The following is a 15,792-nucleotide window of genomic DNA, read 5'->3' as shown; positions in this document are numbered from 1 at the left end:
CACTGGAGTCGTGGAAAGAAGCTTTCATCACACTGATACCTAAACTAGAAACTGAAAAGACACAACTCAAGAACTACCGCCCCATCTCCCTCCTAAATGTGGATTATAAAATATTTGCAGACATTTTAGCAAGCAGGTTTAAAAAAGTTTTAAATGAGGTAATTCATAAGGACCAGGCAGGCTTTCTCCCAGGTAGACATTTGTTTGCTAACACAAGGAACATTATTGACATTTTGGAACTTTTGCAAACAAATATTAATACAAAAGCAGTGTTAATATTTATAGATGCGGAGAAGGCCTTTGATAATATTTCATGGAAGTTTATGAAGAAAAACTTGGAAGGGATGGGAGTGGGACGGGGATTTGAGAATGGGATAGATGCAATTTATTCAGAACAAAAGGCTAAATTGATAGTGAACAATGTGGTGACGGAAGAGTTCAAAATTGAAAAAGGAACACGACAAGGTTGCCCTATCTCTCCTTTGTTATTCATTTCGGTCCTGGAGGTGCTCTTGAACATGATTAGAGGGGACCGGTCGGTGGAAGGAATTCAGGTCGGAGCGAAACAGTATAAACTCAAAGCTTTTGCGGATGACCTGGTTTTGACCCTACAGGAGCCAGAATCTAGTACGAAAAGGGTATTACGATTGAGGAGTTTGGTCGGGTGGCGGGACTTAAACTTAACAAGCAGAAAACTAAGGTATTGGGGGGGAAATTGACACCTTCAGAATCAGAAAGGTTTCAGAAAGAGACAGAGTTAAACGTGGTTAAAAAAGTAAGATACCTAGGGGTAAACATAACAGCTAAGAATTTGAGTCTATTTAAGGATAACTATGAAAAGTGTTGGTTAGAAATTAAAAGGGATTTAGAAGGTTGGTCAAGATTGAAACTTTCCTTGTCGGGCCGAATTGCTGCTATAAAGATGAATGTATTGCCAAAAATGCTGTTTTTGTTCCAGACTTTACAGACTGTGGATAAAATGGAGTGTTTTGGGAGGTGGCAAAGAGACATTTCTAAATTTGTCTGGCAGGGCAAAAAGCCCAGAATTAAGATTAAGATATTAACTGATGCTAAAGAAAGAGGGGGCTTTGCCCTGCCAGACTTAAAGTTGTACTATGAATCAGCAGCTTTCTGCTGGTTGAAAGATTGGCTGCTTCTTGAAAACACTGATGTTTTGGATTTGGAAGGTTTTAACAATGCTTATGGATGGCATGCATATTTGTGGTATGACAAGGTTAAAAGTCACAAGGCTTTCAAGAACCATATTGTCAGGAAAGCAGTGTTTAATGTCTCGATAAAATATAAAGACTTATTGGAAAACAAGACCCCAAGGTGGTTATCACCAATGGAAGCTAAGGCCCGGAAAAGACTCAAGATGGAGGCCAAATGGCCGAAATATTGGGAAATATTAGAAAAAGATGGAGATAATTGGAGGCTGCAGAGTTTGGAGAAACTAAAAGACAAAGTGCGAGATTGGTTACTTTATGCTCAGATCAAAGAGGTTTTTAAGTTGGATAAAAAGATAGGATTCCAGGTGGAAAAATCGAAGTTGGAAACGGAATTGCTAAGGTACTTTCAAGAATGTATAATTTGCTGTTAAAATGGAATACACAAGATGAAACGGTCAAATCGGCTATGATAAAATGGGCACAGGACATTGGGTACAATATCATGTTTGCTGACTGGGAAAGGTTATGGACCACCGGTCTGAAATTCACGGCATGTAATGCCTTGAAAGAAAATAATATGAAAATGATATATAGGTGGTACATGACCCCAGTCAAGCTTGCAAAAATATACCATTTGTCTGATAATAAATGTTGGAAATGTAAAGAAACTGAAGGAACGTTCTTTCACCTCTGGTGGACCTGCCCTAGAGTTAAGGCTTTCTGGGAAATGATATATAATGAGTTGAAAAAGGTATTTAAGTATACCTTCCCTAAGAAACCAGAGGCCTTTCTTTTAGGCATCGTCGGCCAGAGGGTGTTAAAGAAGGACCGAACATTTTTTATGTATGCAACAACAGCAGCAAGGATACTAGTCGCCAAACACTGGAAAACCCAAGATTTGCCCACACTGGAAGAATGGCAGATGCAACTGATAGACTATATGGAGCTAGCAGAAATGACTGGCAGAATCCGAGACCTGGGAGAAGAGGCTGTGGAGGAGGACTGGAAGAAATTTAAGGACTATTTACAAAAATATTGTAAATTGTATGAGTGTTAAGAAAGATGCAAGATTATAAATAATATGGCACCATTAAATTAGTCGAAAGGAATATGAAGTTAAATTCTGGATAAATATTATGTTAAAATTAAGCTTTTAAGGTTTGGGTAAAATTATCTAAAATTAGGGACACAATATTGGAAAATTATAAAATAAGAATTGAAACAAGGTGATAAATTGCTGGGTAAAGTTTGATAAACTTGGAACGCAGGAACGAGAGACGCGAGGAAGTCCAATGAAGCGAAGAAAATATGGTTATTGTAAAGTTATATGTTATTTTGTTTGTTTTTTCTATTGTATTAAGAAAATCTTTAATAAATATCTTATAAAAAAAAGAGAGAGTCTTCCTGGGACACCTCCCTGCCCCTTTCACCCACCTTGAGCACTTTGGGCTGCCTGGAATGTGTCTTTGTGCTCCAATGATTCTTCCAACTTGCCTGTTTGGAAGGCAGAGATGGATGGCTGAGTGTGTGTGCGCAAACTAGTCTCCTATGCAAAGGAGAACTTTACGTTTGCTAGTTCAGTTGCCTCTGGCTCTGCCTACCAAAGGCATGTGACCCCCAGTGGGGTGCGCTGAAGGGATTCCCATCCCTGCTGTAGAGCTCCCATAGCCCATAGTCTAAAACAGAGCTTTCCAAACAGTGTGTTGCAACAACACGTTTGGGTGTTGGCTGCAATGTGTTGCCCGAACACTCCCCTCACTCCTCCTGGGGCTGGAAAGGAGTTAGTTTAACCCCCAGTTTGCGAGTAAAATTGAATTACTGCTTTGAGAAATGATGCATGTCTATAAAGTGTGTCACCAACATGAAAAGTTTGGAAAGCTCTGGTCTAGAAGCACATTTTTACATCTACTGCCCTCCAACAAGTGCAGTGTTGACGGAGGAAGGTCTGGGTTGGTGTCTTTACTGGCAGATGCCATTATTGGTCTGTGTCTGTACAGCTCTCCTGAGTCTCAAGCAGAGTTTATTCCATGTTTGGATGTCTGCAAGTGGTTCTCTCCGAGCCTTATTTCAATTTTCTCTTTGTGCTTTGCATTTGTTTGAAAATTGACATTGCTTTACTGCTCTGCTGCTTTGTCATTTTTGGCATGGTGCATCGTTGATATATTGCAACCTACTTGGATGTTGGTGGTAAGAAAAGGTGGGCTAGGAATCCTTTCAGTAATAAAGGTAAATAAAAGGTAAAGATAATTGCAATAGGTGTGTGAAAAGCACCTTTTCTCCAAGTAACCACAAGTGTCCAGACACAGGACGGTATGAGTAAAAGGCTAGGTTTGAATATAATGCTAAGTTAAAACATGAACCTGCAGTTCACTTTCATAATGTTCATTTCATAAAAGTAAAATTTCATAAAATTTCATAAAAGTAGGGAGAGGTGGGCAGGTGTTCTGAATGCACACACCAAAAGAGGAAGCTCTGGGTCATGTGTATGGGCATAAATAGGTCCCTTGAAGTGTTTAGACTGTGTCCCATTGGCCAGATTGTACCCAGCTTCAAGGGACCTACCAATCTGGCGTTGTGGCTAACCAATGGTACCCACCCACAACACAGGGTGTTGGTTGTCCAGGTCTCACTGCAATACATGCCCTCTTTAAGGGAGGACCCGATTTGGTGATTTGCCTGTTTCACTTTCGGCCTTATTGCCAAAGGTGACGTCATGTCCTTTAAAAGCAAGATTATTCCTATTAAGCTATGGCAAGTTTCTTTCTGGAAGAAGAGCACATCAAAATGATTTTTCAGGCTGAATGAGGATTGTTTTGTGGAAGAATGGAAGCCTTTTCCAGAAAATTTTATGGCATGGTGAATTCGCAAGCAGGATTTGAACTATGAGCAACAGAAGGAACGAGAGATTATTGTATGGTGGTTATTATATAAATGAGAGAAGACAGAGTGCCACAAGGGGGAGAAATTAAAACACCATGGAAAACGGGATGGGAAGTGGGGGAGGGGGAGGGGCAAAGAAAAACTTAGGTTTTGGAGTGTACGCATATGTGATTTATTTTTTTAATTTGATAAAATGTAATAAGCAATGAAATGAGTTTTCAGGCTTATTTTCCAAAATGCTACATCACTTGGTGCTTTTCTATCACACGCTGGATCTTAAAAAGAGAGAGAGGGAAAGAGGGGGAATAAAAAGGAAGGCTGACATTAGTCTCGGTGGGTCTTCCAAGATGGGTGAACCTTGATATCTGCCCAACCATGTCAGACATCAAGGCCTATCAATCCTGTCTGTTGTTGCCACCAGGCCTTCCCCCGCATCCAAGCCCAAAATTATTGCTGGAGAATGTTTGGATCAGCACCAGTAGATGCTTTCCATCTGGATGATGCTAAACATATTGCTTTAAAACGTATTAAGTGCAGCCAAGCACTTTGCGATCTGACATTTCTTATCAGCTCCCACTGTCGTGCACTTACGGGCTGGACAATATCCAGCATGGTGTCTGTTTCACGTTGTCTCCCCCGGCATTACAGACATATAGGAGGTTGGCCTGGGCCAACGTTAAGAGCCTCTCAACTTTCATTTTAAAATAACCCTGCAAAGATCGTAACCCAAAGTTCCCCGTGGGAATTCTGTAAGCCAAAGGCAAGTCTGAGAAGAATGACTTGCATCAGCAAACCCATCAACCGTCCTGGAAAAACCGGGGATATCCCAATTTGGAAACTGTGTTTTTGTGCATTTTTGGGACATAATCTCTTTCCCAACCCCAACCCCCAAACACTATCTTCAGGGGTCTAACCCGTATGGGAAAACTCTCTATTTGGGTTGAGATCAATGACCAGGGTTTCATTTTTTCCAGATACAACATATGGCTAATGTGTTAATAAGGGAACATGACCCTTTGAGAGAATGCATACCTTTTGAGATGTTTGTTTCATCCTCAAGATTAAAGGGTGTATAGGGAAAGCTGTGCAGAATGCTGTCAGAATTAAATTCAATTCCAGGTGCTTATCAAGAGCAATGGCAGAAAGACAGATGTAACAATATTTCTGTTGTCGACTGGAAATGGATTTGGAACTTAGAGCACCATTAACTGTATGAACCTTAAAGAAAACTCTTATGAAGGGGGAACTCAGATGGTATTTCACCCCATTAAGAATGGCCCAAATTTTTAGGACTCAAATATATAGGAAGGGTTAGTCTCACATCCATCTTGGAACCATTCATTACCGAGGAGGCAGGTTTAGTCGTTGTTTGAGGACTATCCCTGCCTCCAGGTCTGGTCCTGACCGGAAGGATACAGTAATCAGCAAGGGAAACCCACATGACCTGAAAGTGTTGCTGTGCAATGCCAGGTCAATGATGAATAAAACCACTGCCATCCACGACCTGATTGTGGATGGAGGATTTGATCTGGCATGTGTGACAGAGACCTGGTTGGATGAAGCAGATGGGCCTGTCCTTGCCGCTGCTTGACCATCAGGTTTCTCTTACGCACAGCAACCCAGGTCATGTGGGCGGGGAGGGGGGGTTGCAGTGATTTTTAGGAAGTCATTAGTCTGCACCAGGCGTCCTATTGGGAAGACCCAGTTTTCTGAGTGCATGTTCTGGAAGTTGGGCAATAGGGGCAGTACAGGATTCCTACTGGTGTACCGACCTCCCCGCTGCACCAAGGATTCCCTGCCCGAGCTGCTTCAGGTCTTGGCGGATATGCTCCTGGAGACACCTAGCTTGGTTGTCCTGGGGGATTTTAACATCCATGCCGACACGACCTTACAAGGGGCCGCTCGGGACTTCGTGGAAAGCATGGCCTCCATGGGGCTGTCCCTGAATAAGTCTGGCCCAACTCATAGCCACGGGCATGCCTTAGACTTGGTGTTTACCTCTACGGATGTTGGTGATCTGACATTAACTAAAAGCGAAACAAAAGAAGTGCCATGGTCAGATCACTTCCTGGTGCAACTGGACTTCTCCGCAACCCTTCCCCTCCGCAGGGAGGTGGGACTGATTCGGATGGTCCGCCCCCGCCATTTAATGGATCCAATTGGCTTCCAGAGAGTGGTAGGGGATGCTTTATCCCAAGTTGATGGCCTTTCAGCTGAACGCTGGAATGCGGAGTTAACCAGGGCTATTGACTGTCTGGCTCCGAAGCGCCCTCTCCGATTGCATGGAGCCCGGACAGCCCCGTGGTTTTCCCCGGAGCTGAGGGTGATGAAACAATCGTTGAGACGGCTAGAGCGCCGGTGGCGGAAAACTCATTCTGAATCAGACCGGACACGGGTTAGAGCTCAACGTCGAGCCTATCAAGTGGCAATGGCGACGGCGAAGAGGGCCTTCTTCGCCGCCTCCATTGCATCTGCAGAAAACAGCAGCAGGAGACTTTTTCAGGTGGTTCGCAATCTATCAGAACCACCTGTACCACCGGGGCCTGGTAGGGACCCCAAGATCTCCTGCAATGCTTTTGCAAAGTTTTTTGCAGATAAAATCGCTCAGATTCAGAAGGAGGTAGACTCCACTGTGGGAGCAGGGCCAGGGCGGGAGAGTGCTAGAGTTCTGTCTGGTCCTGTTACATGGGATCAATTCCAATCTGTTACCTCCGAGGATGTGGACAGGCTGCTTGGACGAGTGAAACCGACCACCTGTCTCCTTGATCCTTGCCCATCCTGGCTGATAAAAGCGAGCCGGGAAGGGCTGGGTGATGGGCTCTGCGGGGTGGTGAATGCTTCCCTCTGTGAGGGAGCCTTCCCAGACCCGCTGAAAGAGGCAGTCATTAAACCGCTTCTTAAAAAAACATCTTTAGACCCGGCCAATTTGGCCAACTATCGCCCAGTCTCAAATCTGCCATTCTTGGGCAAGGTGATTGAGCGGGTGGTTGCTGAACAACTCCAAGCACGCCTGGAGGAAACGGACCATTTGGATCCCTTCCAATCGGGATTCAGGCCTCACCATGGGACTGAAACTGCCTTGGTCGCGCTGGTTGATGATCTCCGGCGGGCTAGGGACAAAGGTGAGAGCTGTTTCCTAGTTCTGCTGGATCTCTCAGCGGCCTTTGACACCATCGACCATAACATCCTTCTGGACCGTCTAGAGGGGCTGGGAGCTGGGGGCACTGTCATACAGTGGTTCCGCTCCTTCCTCCTGGGCCGTGTCCAGAAAGTGGTGGTGGGGGGTGAGTGTTCAGACCCCTGGGCTCTCCCTTGTGGGGTGCCTCAGGGTTCTGTCCTCTTCCCCATGCTTTTTAATATCTATATGAAGCCGCTGGGAGAGATCATCAGGGGGTTTGGACTGGGTGTTCATCAGTATGCAGATGACACCCAGCTCTACCTCTCCTTTAAATCAGAACCAGTGAAGGCGGTGAAGGTCCTGTGTGAGTGCCTGGAGGCGGTTGGAGGTTGGATGGCGGCTAACAGATTGAGGTTGAATCCTGACAAGACAGAAGTACTGTTTTTGGGGGACAGGAGGCGGGCAGGTGTGGAGGATTCCCTGGTCCTGAATGGGGTAACTGTGCCCCTGAAGGACCAGGTGCGCAGCCTGGGAGTCATTTTGGACTCACAGCTGTCCATGGAGGCGCAGGTTAACTCTGTGTCCAGGGCAGCTGTCTACCAGCTCCACCTGGTACGCAGGCTAAGACCCTACCTCCCCGCGGACTGTCTCGCCAGAGTGGTGCATGCTCTAGTTATCTCACACTTGGACTACTGCAACGCGCTCTACGTGGGGCTACCTTTGAAGGTGACCCGGAAACTGCAATTAATCCAGAATGCGGCAGCTAGACTGGTGACTGGGAGTGGCCGCCGGGACCACATAACACCGGTTCTGAGAGATCTGCATTGGCTCCCAGTACCTTTCCGAGCACGATTCAAAGTGTTGGTGCTGACCTTTAAAGCCCTAAACGGCCTCGGTCCTGTATACCTGAAGGAGCGTCTCCACCCCCATCGTTCTGCTCAGACACTGAGGTCCAGCACCGAGGGCCTTCTGGCGGTTCCCTCATTGCGAGAAGTGAGGCTACAGGGAACCAGACAGAGGGCCTTCTCGGTAGTGGCGCCCGCCCTGTGGAACGCCCTCCCATCAGATGTCAAAGAGATAAAGAATTACCTGACGTTCAGAAGACATCTTAAGGCAGCCCTGTTCAGGGAAGTTTTTAATATGTAATGCTGTACTGTTTTTAACACTGATTGGGAGCCGCCCAGAGTGGCTGGGGAAACTCAGCCAGATGGGCAGGGTATAAATAATAAATTATTATTATTATTATTATTATTATGGGAACACATGCTCAAGTTCCAACCTTTTTTTGAGAAACGCTTTAGCCCTTTGGACACTAGGTGGCAACCACATAAATATACTTGATCGCTGGAGAGCTCTTAGATGCCTTCTCTTTCTGGGAAGTGTTGGTCTGCAATAAACCAGCCCAGCTCTTTCAGATGCAAAGATCTTTTGCTGCAAGCAACGGATTTTCAAACCTGGCTCTGATTCTAGTCTTGAAACAGATGTCTGGTGCCATGAGCAGTGCTTTCCTCACCTGCCTCCTTTATATTTTCATACCTGCAGGTAAGTGTTTTGTGATTCATGGTTGGTGGTGGTGGTGGGGCTCAGAGAGGTGCAGGACCAAACTTTGGCTTGTATGCGCTGAGCACTGGGTCTCCTGTCCATTCCTCCACTTTTAAAACTTTTTTTTTTAAGGTTTGCATATGGTTCAGCTGGGCATGCCGAAATTCCCAGTGTGACGACAGCTGTTTGCTGTCATAATTTGCCCAGAGGCACTTGGTACCTTGATGCTAATTTGATTTGGGACCTTTGTGTCCCCCGGAGTCCTTGAAGCACTTAAGAAATGACCCTGATTCATGGGTCCCCAGCGTTCTGTTCAGGGCTCATTCTAGAAAGCATGGGTCAGAGAGGTTTTTGGTTTGTCCCATGCTTTCTAGACCCTGATCCATATGGTTTTTTGTTTGTCCCTCCGCTTCCCCTGGGAAAACCCGCTGTTTACTGTTGAATCGGAACAAACGTCTACCTGTAGAAAAACCGATTATTCTGAATCAGTGGTAAACAGTGGGTTTTCCTGGGCGAAAGCTGTGTGGACCAGCGCTCAGTGCGGGAAAGTGGGAGGGAGGGCACAACAAGTGACATAAGGACACACTCCATTCTCATGCCCTGTGAACAGAGCAAACAATATGAATCTTAAAACATAGGCGCTACTGCAGAGCCGTGGTTTCAGTGTTGTTTCAAGTGCTCAAGCTATATATATCATTTATTGTTTTCTTATTTGACGAGAATTGGAATATAGGCTATTTCTGCTAGGGGTTACTTTTGTGCTTAAGCATTTATTTATTTATTTGCTTTGTTATTAGGTTATTATGTTTTACTCAAAGTTGCCTTGGGAGACTTCCAGCCCTTAAAGGCAGCCTATAAATATTTCAAATGCATTAGTGGAATAAACAACACTCGCCTCCAGCCTCCCCCCAAATATCTTGCTTATTGTATTGATTGATTCTGATTCCTAGCATTACTTTGCCTCTGAGTGCTCTGTTTAAAACAACCGACATATTCCGCTAGTGGGCCTGAAGGCTTGTATATTGTTTTGCAAAGCACTTACGTAGGATAGGTTCGCCTTTAAGTTTTCCCCATATTCCTAACCTAATTGTCACCCCCCCCCCCTTGTATGCCAAGCCAGTTACTGTGCTCTGTAAGTGAGATTTCCTGGAGATGCCACCTTATCAGGACATCCGTTCCACACAGTGTACGAATTGGGCCTTTAGTGTGGCGCTATCTGCCCCTTGGAATGCCTTCCCCTTGATTATTAAACAGGTGCCACTTCTGTCGTCTTTTTGGCACCTGCTGAAAACCTTATCCTTCCAGCGTGGTGTAGTGGTTAAGAGCGGTAGTCTCGTAATCTGGGGAACCGGGTTCGCGTCTCCGCTCCTCCACATGCAGCTGCTGGGTGACCTTGGGCTAGTCACACTTCTTGGAAGTCTCTCAGCCCCACTCACCTCACAGAGTGTTTGTTGTGGGGGAGGAAGGGAAAGGAGATTGTTGGCCGCTTTGAGACTCCTTAGGGTAGTGAAACAGTGGGATATCAAAACCAAACTCTTCTTCTTCCACCAAGTCTTTTCAGCTGAGAACTTTCCCAACTGCATTGGAATTGTTTCTAAGTTTTTTAAAAAACAAATTCATCACTTGTTGTTTGACACCCTGGGCTCCTTTGGTAAGAAGGGCAAGATATTTTAAAGAAGCTGACCTTTCAGTGCAGAAGCACCAATACTTCGAACCTCGCTTCTAATTCACATCAGGTGGGCTCCTTCACCGTACTCTTTCTGACTACTGCTAAAATGATTTCTGTTTCACCAAGCCTACCGGAATCATGGGACGTGGGTGGTGCTGTGGGTTAAACAACAGAGCCTAGGACTTCCCGATCAGAATGGGCTCCCGTTGCTTGGTCCCTGCTCCTGCCAACCTAGCAGTTCAAAAGCACATCAAAGTGCAAGTAGATAAAAAGGTACTGCTCCGGCGGGAAGGTAAACGGCATTTCCATGCGCTGCTCTGGTTCACCAGAAGCAGCTTAGTCATGCTGGCCACATGATCCGGAAGCTGTACACCAGCTCCCTTGGCCAATAACCCCAGAGTTGGTTATGACTGGACGTAATGGTCAGGGGTCCCTTTACCTTTACCTTTACCTTTACCCAGAACCACAGAAAGTTGATTTGTGTTTCAATGTTTTGTTTTGTTCTTTTTTTAAAAAAAAACTTGCCGTGGATTTTAAATATTTTTGGAAGGTTTTATAAAGCTGTTTTAAACTCTTTTTATTGTTTTATTCTTTTTGTAAACTGCCTTGAGATGAGGTTTTTTTTAAAAAAACACAATCAAGTGGTTTATAAATTTGATGAACTAAAATAACTAATATAAATATATTAGCTTTTTTTTTAGTCCTGACGATTAAAGAAGCCGGCTGACACCTGTTTTCCTTTTCCTTTAAGGGTTTTCCCTGGAGTGTTGGAGTTGTGAAACAACTGGAAGGAATTGCCAAGGGCAGAGGCAAACTTGCCCCATTGATTACGAAGAATGCGGTGTCCTTCAGTTGGAGAGGTCATTCGGTAAGGGCAAAGGGCCTGAATTTGTGGGGAAAGTTTGGAATTGTTTTGACTTTTCTCTTCTGTGCACCTGGATTTGATATCCCGCTTTATCACTACCCTAAGGGACGCGGGGGGTGCTCTGGGTTAAACCATAGAGCCTAGGGCTTGCCAATCAGCAGGTCGGTGGTTCGAATCCCCGCGATGGGGTGAGCTCCCATTGTTTCGTCCCAGCTCCTGCCCACCTAGCAGTTTGAAAGCACATCAAAGTATAAGTAGATAAATAGGTATACCGCTCCGGTGGGAAGGTAAACGGCGTTTCTGTGCACTGCTCTGGTTTGCCAGAAGCGGCTTAGTCATGCTGGCCACATGACCTGGAAGCTGTATGCCGGCTCCCTTGGCCGGTAAAGTGAGATGAGCGCTGCAACCCCAGAGACGTCTGCAACTGGACCTAACGGTCAGGGGTCCCTTTACCGTTAACTTTAAGGAGTCTCAAAGTGCCCAACAATCTCCTTTCCCTTCCTCCCCCACAACAAACACTCTGTGAGGTGAGTGAGGTTGAGAGACTTCAGAGAAGTGTGACTAGCCCAAGGTCACCCAGCAGCTGCATGTGGAGAGGCGGGGAAGCGAACCTGCTTCACCAGATTACGAGTCCACCACTCTTAACCACTACACCACGCTGGCTCTCAGGAGAGGCTGTTTGCTGTTCCTCCTCATTTCCTGCTTCTGCTGGCTTAACTTCTTGTTCCTTGAAGATACACCCTAAGACATGCCTGCATTTCAATGGATACCAGTGGGCTGGGCCTCCACTCTGTTCTGAACAGAGGAGAGGTGCAAAGAACTTCTCTGTGTGTGACAGTGATATGCAAATGTCATAAATAATAATAATTTGGTTGAAATGTCTTATCTTATCTCGGGTCTACCTGTCTCCTCTTTCTTGCAGTGCTTCCTAGAAAAACCACAGTTAACGGATTTAGATGCCCATCTTGCTATTCTGTGCACGGCGTGTGTGTGGAAGAGTCTATGGAATGTTCTGGAGATGAGCACTATTGCACTCAGTTGTTTCAGACCCCAAGTACAGGTAAGTCACTCTGACGTGCTCAAGGTGATCCGATAAGAAACATCTCCCCTTCCCTGCTTCTTCTGTGTATTTTCAACTTTACACATGAAGAGGGATTTGTTTGTTAAACCACTATGGGAATTGTAGGTCGGGGAAGTGGTGGGAATTGCCTCCTAACTATTCCCAGAATGGTTTAGCAAGCAACACTCTCCTCCTAGGGAACCCTGGAGATTGTAGCTCCATGAGAGGAAAAGCTCTCAGCACCCTCAACAAACTACAGTTCCCAGAATGTGGCCTAAGTCCTTTTTCACATCCTTGGGTAGTTTTGACAGCAGCTTTCATATGCAATAGCCCACTGAGGGTTGCAACCTGTCCTGTATCATACAGGATTGCCCTGTATTTCAATGTAAAATTCTACATCCTGTAATGATACGGCTTTGTTCTGTATTTCAGCTCTCTCTCTCTCTCTCTCTCTCTCTCTCTCTCTCTCTCTCTCTGTGCCAAGTTAGGGAACCTCTTCAAATGCATGTCTTTGAAAGGGTGTGTGAACAGTCATGTATGTAAGCTCTGGGTAGCCAATCACAGACAGATTTACAAATTCATGTGTATGTGTGTTTACATGTGTGTGTACCAAATTCCAGAGGGGCCACCCTGTTAGGCTGCAAGAGATTGATCTGAAGTCATTTCAGCACCGGATGAAGAAAAAAAATCGTCCCCCAGCCACCCCGCCCCGTCCTGTCCTGTATTTTGCCAAAGCAAAGATGGCAACCCTTTATTCTAGGCCTCCTCTGTCCTAGCTTCTCTACTTCCTGCATCTGGTTCTTGGCCAAATAGAGAATTAAGAATAGCATCAGAGAATTGTAGCACTGGAAGGGATCCCGAGGGTCATCTAGTCCAACCCCCTGCAGAGCAGGAATCTTTTTGCTGAATGTGGGGCTCCAACCCACGACGCTGAGATCAAGAGTCTCATGTGAGCTATCGAGAGGGAGAAGAGTTTCACGGCCCTTCCGTTCTCCCGATGTTGACTGCCTTCTCCTGAAACTCTCTCTGCAGGAGGGAACACTGTGACTGTCATGAAGGGGTGTGCAAACAAAGCTTACTGTGATCAGATGGAGAAGTTTGCCTCCGCTGCCAGGATGAGGTTACTTGAGACGAGCCATTGTGTACTAGCCTCCGGAGCAGCTAGCATCATTCTAGAATTGTTTGGACTTTTCCTCTCCAGCCACACTGGGCTCTGGCTTGTGACAGGCCTTCCGTGATCCCTGCATGATAAACCTGAGCGATTTCTCCTTTCCGCTCAGGCCTTATCCAGAATGTCGCCTTTTTGTGAAGAACGTAGAGCTAAGAGAGTAAAATCTTCCAGGAAATATTTTCAAAAGAAAGAGCGCTTCCTATATATATATATATATAATATAGTTTATTATTTATACCCCACACATCTGGCTGGGTTTCGCCCAGCTACTCTGGGCGGCTTCCAACAAAATATTGAAATACAATTATTTTATTTTATTTTTATTATTTTTATTTTGGAAGGCGAACGGACACACGTGTAGCATTTATAATGCTGCAGATGATGAGGAAACATGTTTTGAATAGTAACTCCTTTGCTGCTGTAGTTCAGCGATGGGGAACCTGAAGCTCTCCAGATATTGTTGGACAACGATACAAATATTTATAAAAAAATATATTTATGGACTGCTATTTCATTTTTAAAAATCCACAAAGTACGTAAAACCATACAGTAAAAACATACGAAAAAGTTAAAAACAGACACCAATTAGCCACTGTGGAAAGCTGTGTTCTTAATTGCCTGCGTAGGCCTGGGGGAATAGAAAGGTTTTCAGGAGGCATTTATAAGTTGGAACAAAAGGCACCTACTGAACTCTGTTGCAGTGTTCCACAAGGCTGGGCTGATGATGTCATCAAGCACACCTCACAAACTTGGGGAATGAGCAACAACACTCATGCAGATGCAGAGGCGCCAGGTTGCTGCCCCCTTCCCCAAGACTGAGGGGCCCGGCATGTGGTGCGCATGTGTGACTTCATGCATGCGCCATGCTTGCATTGTTGCACTGTTGAGAGGAGGCTGAGCGCTCCAGAGGAGCCGGCTGCTGAAGCTGCAATGTTTGTCGCATGATGTGTGTAGTGTCGCATGTGCACGACACGTGGCAAGCACCCTCAACATGGAGGTGGCTCAGTCCACTTTGAACAATTATGGAGGGGGCCAAAGACACCTCGGGCCTGTAGAGTTGGTGGGCCTGTGCAGATGATCTCATTGCTCGAGCTGGGGATATAAGGGTTCAAGCGATTCCTGAGGCGCCCTGGACCTAGGTTGATGGCAGGGTGGGGTGGAAGGAAGGAAGGAAGGAAGGAAGGAAGGAAGGAAGGAAGGAAGGAAGGAAGGAAGGAAGGAAGGACCACCCAACTAACTAGTCACTGAGATGCTCTCTTAGGGACCATAGGACTGCACTTGTCAAATACTGTATCTAATTGTCTGTCTGTCTGTCCCTAATCTCCACCCTGTTCAAAAATAAAACTTCCTAGGCCTGTGTAATGAGATAATGAGCCACTATATGATGTGTGTATTTCTTTACATGCTTGCCTGTCACAATACTGATTGTTGAAGTGCAAAGTGGAATCAGGAGCAGAGTTGCTTTTGCACAATAAACGACTGTATATTGACAATTTCTTTCAATCAAATGACTACATTGTAAATGTTAAGAGCATGCATCGGCTCTGCTTGTGGACTGGAATATTGTTATTTGTATTTCTAGCCTACTTTCTAGTCAAATGAATCCCGAAGCGGCTTACAAACAATAAACAGTGTTCGATACTCCCATTGTTCTAGTCGCATTTTGTGACAGGGAATTTCATTAGCGTGAGAGGTTTCTGAGCTCTGGGAGCAGTACTGTGTCTAAGATTTCAGATAAAAACTGCAGAGTGAAAGGAAAAGTGGACCTTTTTTCTGCCCACTTCCATCTGCTCTCTGAAGCCTGGAGAAGAGACCCTCTTAAGAATATTAGGGGGTGGACAGGGGGAAGGACTAGACCATGTGAAAAATGAACATAATATTTTAGCTGCAGTTCATTCATTTTCAGCTTTGTATTCTTGTTGTAACAAAAGTGCACCTAGACATTCCGTTGTTGCACCCATAACCTACATTTAAGGTGCCATTTAGCTCCTGGCTTTCATATCTCTGTTTCTAACACTGACAATAAATAACAGTAACAGAACAGAACATTGCAAGTACAGCATAAATCATGTAAGATTCTTAACAAATCACTTGAAAAACAATCACAATCTGTAAAACACCATTAGCAAAGCAGCAACTGAAAAATAAGAGGTAAATGGAGTTGATTTGGTTGCCTTTCAAAGCGTGTGTCTTTTTTTGGAGAGAGAAATGAAAGTTGTCCATGTTAGGATGTTGAAACAATTCATAATTCTGCACCACTGTGCTGCTGCTGGTGGCACTGTGAAATAGACTTAATCGTGTTTATTGTCTAGGGTGCA

The 15,792-nt window shown here is 45.2% G+C and overlaps 2 protein-coding genes across 2 annotated transcripts in view; both read left to right on the top strand.

Annotated features, from left to right (window-relative positions):
* The window catches only part of LOC310851730 (phospholipase A2 inhibitor 25 kDa subunit-like), a 1,159,037-nt gene that overhangs the window by 1,067,825 nt on the left and 75,420 nt on the right, over window positions 1-15,792 (top strand). The gene's annotated exons all lie outside the window — the stretch shown is intronic.
* On the top strand, window positions 3,482-15,118 carry LOC310850536 (phospholipase A2 inhibitor gamma subunit B-like; the record flags this gene model as incomplete). Its single annotated transcript, XM_083752055.1, has 5 exons — window positions 3,482-3,485; window positions 8,518-8,709; window positions 11,130-11,246; window positions 12,139-12,303; window positions 13,336-15,118. 5 exons carry the CDS (start codon window positions 3,482-3,484, stop codon window positions 13,539-13,541), a joined length of 684 nt encoding a protein of 227 aa, XP_083608181.1. The 3' UTR covers window positions 13,542-15,118.

The sequence above is a fragment of the Podarcis gaigeae genome (genome assembly GCF_964106915.1).
Source record: "Podarcis gaigeae genome assembly, chromosome: 8".
Classification (NCBI taxonomy): domain Eukaryota; kingdom Metazoa; phylum Chordata; class Lepidosauria; order Squamata; family Lacertidae; genus Podarcis; species Podarcis gaigeae.
The sequence above is the reverse complement of the archived record's forward strand: the minus strand, read 5'-3'. Positions and strand labels throughout refer to the sequence as shown.